At 40.8% G+C, this 6,510-nt stretch overlaps 1 protein-coding gene across 1 annotated transcript; it reads right to left on the reverse strand.

The window, feature by feature from the left end:
- Positions 1 to 263: 263 nt before the first annotated feature.
- On the reverse strand, positions 264 to 6,259 carry LOC129760390 (transcription factor cwo). Its single transcript, XM_055758039.1, has 2 exons — positions 5,929 to 6,259; positions 264 to 5,868 (listed from the first exon to the last, which is right to left on the reverse strand). Exons 1-2 carry the CDS (start codon positions 6,212 to 6,214, stop codon positions 4,796 to 4,798), a joined length of 1,359 nt encoding a protein of 452 aa, XP_055614014.1. The 5' UTR covers positions 6,215 to 6,259; the 3' UTR covers positions 264 to 4,795.
- Between the last annotated feature and the right edge of the window lie 251 nt (positions 6,260 to 6,510).

A 6,510-nucleotide genomic window follows, 5' to 3' on the forward strand; every position in this document is an offset into this window, starting at 1 on the left:
TCATCAGTTGTTAAGTTTTTCGGTGTCATCAGTGGTTTATGAAAAACAAGACATAATGAATTAGTGAATCACTTCCAAGATTCACAGTGGTGATTTGGGTTTAAATGCTTCCGAAAAAAATCCTCTACCAAAGCAGAACACTGGAAAATTTTCTTTCAATTCATCTATTGCTTATGAGGACGTGGCCAGCACCATTGTTGTACTGTGGGAATAAGCTAAGCTAAGCTAGAATTTGTTCGGACTTAATTAAATATCACTTTTCTTATGACAATTTATTTGGTTTATTATTCATATCTATGTACAAGAATTTGTTGTCTTCATGTGTTATTTTAATGAAAGAAAACGTTCTTCTGTTCTTCCTTCGCGTCGTTATTCAGCTTTTTTTTTGTTGCTAAACAAATTATGCTACACGAAACAACGACACTGCAAATGGTTTAGCTTTGCCTGTTTTCTAGAACATCGTTTCTGGTGCTGATGACTCTCTTGAGCCATCGGATTCCTACTGCCTCGCATAGTTTTTTTTTGCAACACGATTGCATTTCCGGCCCTTCGTTGCTGTCAGTTTTCCGCATTTTGATGCATCGGTTTTCAACATCTTTCGTTTCCGTTTGTTAATCAGTATCACAGATTAAAGGATTTATTTTACATAATTGTAATTGTTAATAAAAAAAAAGTGTTCTCTAAAAAAATACAACCACTGCGTGTCTACTTATTTGTTTGACTGACTGTGTGTTTCGTTTTCACAATTCTTTGTAAGAAAAAGTTGCTTTGACAAAATATGGCATGGCTAGAAAGTGAAACAAAAAAGGGCATCTCAAACGCTCATGTTGCTCCTTTTCTGATCCTTCGTTTGACTATTTGCTCTGCTGGCCTCCAGTGATTGAAAAGTTTTGTTTTGAACTTGAACTTTTTGAACTGTTGCATGAATTTCTGTCCAATTTCACTCTAAATGTTAACCGATTGTCGGTTTCCATGTGTTCTAACCTTGCGTGAATTGGTTTGATTCGCTAACTATCGTCCTGCATTGTTAGAGTTTGTATCGGGTTGACTGTTTTTCTGTTTTATCTTTATCTTTCAGTTACAAATATTGTTTACCTGAGTTTAAATATACATTTACACATACTTTGTTAGTCTACGTTGTGTCGTTCGTGTGGATTTGTTCCGACTCAACGTTACGGATCTACCGGCTGTTTGCATTTCAGCGAAAGCCTTGGAATAAAGCTTAGTTCTTTTAGAAATGGGACAGTTACGAATGCCTGTATCTAAAAAACCATTCGTTTGAACGAAATACTTTCTATGAAGAAAAAGAAGGTAATGTTATGATCTTTCATGAAAAAATTTGAAAAAAAATATTTACCGTTTTTTATTAAAGAAATTTCTACTTTATTCTTGGTATCTCCCATTGGCCGGCGCACACTTTTTTCAGTCAAGGTATTGATCAGTTTCTCCAACTTATGCTTCGTAAAATCTATATTTTAGGTGGCTTCACCCTCCTTCTTCAATTTCTGATACTTTTTGGTCCAATACTTCTCTGGAAACTGGAAACTGGAAGCATTTAAGTGGATACAGTTGTTTCGAAATGAAAAAATTTGATTATTTTTGACCACATTTTTGAACGTTTTTTTTTCGGTACCGGTTTTACAGCTTATGAGCTTTGGAACTATCAAAAAATGGTTGTTTGAGGTTGGATTTCAATGAGTCATCACTAGGCGACACTTTCAGCTTATCGGAGAAAATTGTTTTGGACATTTCAGCGATCTACCCTTAGTTTTTCGTTTATTGAAAATTAAAAGTGCTGGTATGAGACTTGACTTCCTTGATGATACTTATCCGTTGTTGCCGATCATGTGCTTCTCTCCAATGCTTGATTTGAGCTTTGTGGACATTATTGACAGTGTTTGCATACTTATCCACCACAAAAACTCAGTAATTCTTTGAATAATCAACGGTTTTGTCAGCTATCAATTTGATAATGACATATTTTCAAGGAAACTGTGCAAAATTATTTTTTTCTTTTTCTCTCGCATCGTACATATCTCAAAAACGCGTAAATTTTAAATTTTGAAAAAAATAGGTCGAATAGTACTTTTTACAGCCAACAAAATGCTGTCAAAATTTTCAATATCCAATAACTAGTTAACGAGCTATTAGCAAATGAAAGTGTCCCATTTCTAAAAGAACTAAGCTTTACATATCATTACAACAAATTTGAAGCGTTTCGCCGAAATTGTTTTTTTTTGTTTCATCTTAGGATTTTACTCTTAATTTTTTTTTCATTCTCAATGTTTTCGGGGTTAAGTAAAATGTACATTTGATGCTCACTCCGAAGGAGTTAATTATGGTTTTGTTTTCTTTTCTGGGGTATTATTGGTTATCTTTTGTGTGGGACTAAAAATGCATCCTAAAATGACTGAAATGCACTTCATTGCGTGGTTGCCGATCTTTCATAGTTCTAGTGATACGGGCTGGTAGTTGGGAATGGCACGATAGTGACTCAATCATGACCGGTGGTGGCTTGGGGAGGTTCCCGAAATGTCTGCTACTAGAAAGTAAGGGGTTGAATGATGAAGTTGGTTGACGAAGAATCGGATTGTAACAATAGTTTTAAGTCGTTGTTCGGTTGATGTAAAGAAACATCACAAATCTTTGAAGAAAAACTGTTCAAATTTTTAAATAGTAACGGTACTCGAAATCTAAATCTGAATATGAAAATACTATAAAACATTTAATAATCGAGTTTATCGTCAGGCAAGACCGGGCTCGAGGAGTTCGAGTAGGCGTTGACTCGCACGGACGTCACCAATTTTAGCTCTTTAAAAAAGTAGTTCTAACTGAGGAAGATAAAATAAGGAATAACCAGTATCGTACCCAGTTTAAAATAACCGCTAAGGTGTACAAAATTGTGAAGTGTCCTGTTGCAAAAAAAAAACAGGAAGTGGGGAGAAAAAAAACATCTTCAGAAACTTAGACTGCAGTGGATTCCGACTTCAAAACAGCATCAGACTGGCTCCTGCCAACTTAAGATGTACGGTTCCAAATTAGCGATTGACATTAATGTGTCCTGTCGACGAAAACCTATTTGGTGAGATCCAACCTTTTTGAAGCGTTTGGTAGGAACTCCACGCTTTATTCCTCCCCTTGTTCAAATATCTTTTGCGATCATTACCACATGGGTGGCCTGGAGGTAGATTACTACGACATGACTGCAATGAATAATTAAATGTAATAGAGATAAGGTTGAAAAGAAAATACTAAATGAATCTAAATTATGAATACAACAGATTCAGCATTTAAAAAGTGATACGGTCAAAATTTGGTCAATATCAACTTGACGTATTTCTTTCAATTTTGCATTTAAAAAACCTGAACACCCCTCATTTTGAAGGTGTGTGTGTAGAATGTTGCTCCTATTTTGATTTTGGAATCCACACTTCAGTGGTCAAAATGTCGTCCAAGGAAGAAGAACAGCGTATCAAAATTTTGCTCGCGCATCGCGAAAATCCGAGGTACTCGCACGCAAAGCTGGCAAAATCGCTAAAAGTTGCCAAATCAACCGTTACAAATGTAATTAAAGTGTTTGGGAAACGTTTGTCGACAGACAGGAAGTCTGGATCGGGGGAAAATCGAAAACCGGAAGCCGCTGAGACGACAAAGAGAGTTGCCGGTAGCCGGTAGTTGCCGCAAATAAACTGGGTGTATCGGTTACAACCATGCATCGAGCCAAAAAACGAGCCGGACTATCGACTTACAAGAAGGTAGTGACTCTAAATCGCGACGATAAACAAAATACGACGGCCAAAGCGCGATCCCGGAGGCTGTACACGACGATACTGACGAAGTTTGACTGCGTGGTAATGGACGACGAAACCTACGTCAAAGCCGACTACAAGCAGCTTCCGGGACAGGAGTTTTATACGGCAAAAGGTAGCAGATATTTTCAAGCACATGAAACTGTCAAAGTTCGCGAAGAAATATCTGGTTTGGCAAGCCATCTGTACCTGTGGCTTGAAAAGCCGCATTTTCATAGCTTCCGGGACTGTCAACCAAGAAATTTACGTGAAAGAGTGTTTGAATAAACGTCTGCTGCCTTTCCTGAAGAAACACGGTTGTTCCGTACTGTTTTGGCCGGATTTGGCATCTTGCCATTGCGGTAAAAAGGCCATGGAGTGGTACGCCGCCAACAACGTGCAGGTGGTTCCCAAGGACAAGAACCCTCCCAACACGCCAGAGCTCCGCCCAATTGATCAATACTGAGCTGTTGTCAAGCGGAACCTAAAGAAGACCCAAAAAACTGCTAAGAACGAGCAGCAGTTCAAGACAAACTGGCTTTCTGCGGCGAAGAAGGTGGACAAGGTGGCTGTACAAAATCTGATGGCAGGGGTTAAGCGTAAGGCCCGGCAATTCGGATTTGGAAAAGCGGAAGCCTAACTGAATATTTTTCCTGAATTTTATACTAATTAAACTTGAAAAAGAAATTTAATTTGATTTTTTTAAATAAACGATTTCACCGATTTACACGCGTTTTCCCTTGATCAAATTTTGACCGTTTCACCCTTTAGACTCATTTAGACCCGAATGACCCGGGTGGTTAAAAGGTCTCAAATAAATTATAATAATAATAATAACCCTTTAGACTCAGAAATGCGGAAAAGAAAATTAATCTCGTTATCATCAGAATCTTCCAACCTTCAAAGCAAACCTTGTCAACCAGCTTCAAATGTCTTCAAACCCCCCTTCCAGCTAATGCCGTTTTTTTTTTTTCAAATTTTCAACTTGAACCCTTACCCGAGGATGATTAGCAACCGCCTACCATCGTATCGACTAGATTGACCTTGCCGGGAACGGTGTTCATTCCGTTGACCGCCGCCTTCACCAATCCGATCGGGGCGTAGTTGACGCTGATACTGATCGGGTGCAGTGGGGGCATCTGGCGGTAGGCCGCTTTGCAGAACAGATCGATCCCGTTCAAGTATGGCAGTAACATTTCGTAGCTGACGTTCAGCGGAATATAGAAACCCTGTGTGTGACAGGCAAAAATCGGAACCATGTAGGACGCGAAGGCCGACTTCAGGGGAGCGCCGTGCTCGGTTTTGATTTCCGTGAGAGCGTTCTTCGTGTGCTGCTTCGGGTCCAGATCGCTGAGATCCGGATCCCCCCGATGATGAGGAGGGGAATTCTGTTGCTGATCTATACAGGCGACTTTCCGTTTCAGCGAAAGTGGTTCATCAGTGCCGTTCATGAGAGAACCCTTGCTGCTCAAACCATTGGTAAGTGGTTTGACCAGAACTCCCGAAGGTTGCGGAAGATCGGCCAATGAGTGATCTTCATGCAGCGACGAGGGACTGTGTGCCACTTCCGAAATATGACCATTTTCGTTACCATTCTCGTGCGAGAAACGTTGCTGAATGTAGTTCTTGAATTTGTAACTGTTGTGGCTGTGATCGTGTTCAGGGGAATTTTCGGAGAACTTCCTCATCCGAATCGTTCGCAGTACGCTCTCGTGCTGGGCATTGATGTTGTTGTTGGTGTCCTGGGGGATGTGATGCAATTGACCGTTAGTTGAACCATTGGAAATGCGAGAGGGTGACGATCCTTCATAGTCCATCGTCGAGTGATTGCTGGACGTGTCCAGATGTTGTACACTGATGGGTGCTGTCGAAGTAATCACTGCGGCTTGCGGTGGGTTGCTACTGTTGCCAGAACTTCGGCAGCTCAAGTCCTTAATGTCGTGATGGTCATTACTACTTTGCTCGATATCTGACGGGCAGGACAGCATATCCCTGAGCTGGGATAGTGGACCGTGATGCAAGTATGCTGGACTTCCACCGTTTGGCACCTCTGAAGCACAGCGACTCTTCATAATTTCACCTAAAATTTCAACGAAAAGCCATTAGAGTATGAACTTAATCGAGAAACTTCCCTACTAACCCTTCATAAGTTCGTTGCAGTGATCCTTCAGATGTGCGGCCATGCGGTAGCACATTTCCTCGCCCCGCTCCCGTAACATAAATTTGGCGGCCTCCGTGAGACAATCGTTGTACCCGAGCCGGTACTGTTCCGTACAAGAGGACTCTCGAATGCATTCCTGGTTCTGGAGGTTCTTCAGGTGTCGGATAGCCATCTCGATGATTTCGGTTTTCTCGACCCGGCCACGTCCCTTGCGCATGTACTGCTGCGGAATCAGCCGGGACAGGTCGGCCAGGCAGGAGTTCATCCGGTCCCGCCGCCGTTTCTCGATGATCCGGTGTGACAGGGGATCTTGCTGCAAGAAAAGAGGAAAGGAGGCGTTAAAGTTTTCAAAGTTTTGAATTAAGGTACACACAGTAAACTGAGACGATTTGGGGTCATTTTCGAATTCCTCATCCATCAAACCCTGAGGTCTTAAAAGCTTCGTTTTAGTTCAAAACTCATTCATCATTTTTGACCGAATTTTAAAGTAACGTTTACATGAATAAGTTTAAACTTTTGGGTTTGTATGGGAAAACTTAACATTTTGTTCTGAAAAACAAA

Source organism: Uranotaenia lowii, unplaced genomic scaffold (assembly GCF_029784155.1).
Source record: "Uranotaenia lowii strain MFRU-FL unplaced genomic scaffold, ASM2978415v1 HiC_scaffold_598, whole genome shotgun sequence".
NCBI classification, from domain to species: domain Eukaryota; kingdom Metazoa; phylum Arthropoda; class Insecta; order Diptera; family Culicidae; genus Uranotaenia; species Uranotaenia lowii.

What these genes read in the sequence shown, in the direction of transcription:
- LOC129760390 (XM_055758039.1), bottom strand. Translation starts at nt 6,214, where the DNA reads ATGAACTCCTGCCTGGCCGACCTGTCCCGGCTGATTCCGCAGCAGTAC. An exon ending in CTGCAACGAACTTATGAAGG is followed by an intron (nt 5,869 to 5,928) that starts GTTAGTAGGGAA and finishes TTGAAATTTTAG; the next exon opens with GTGAAATTATGAAGAGTCGC.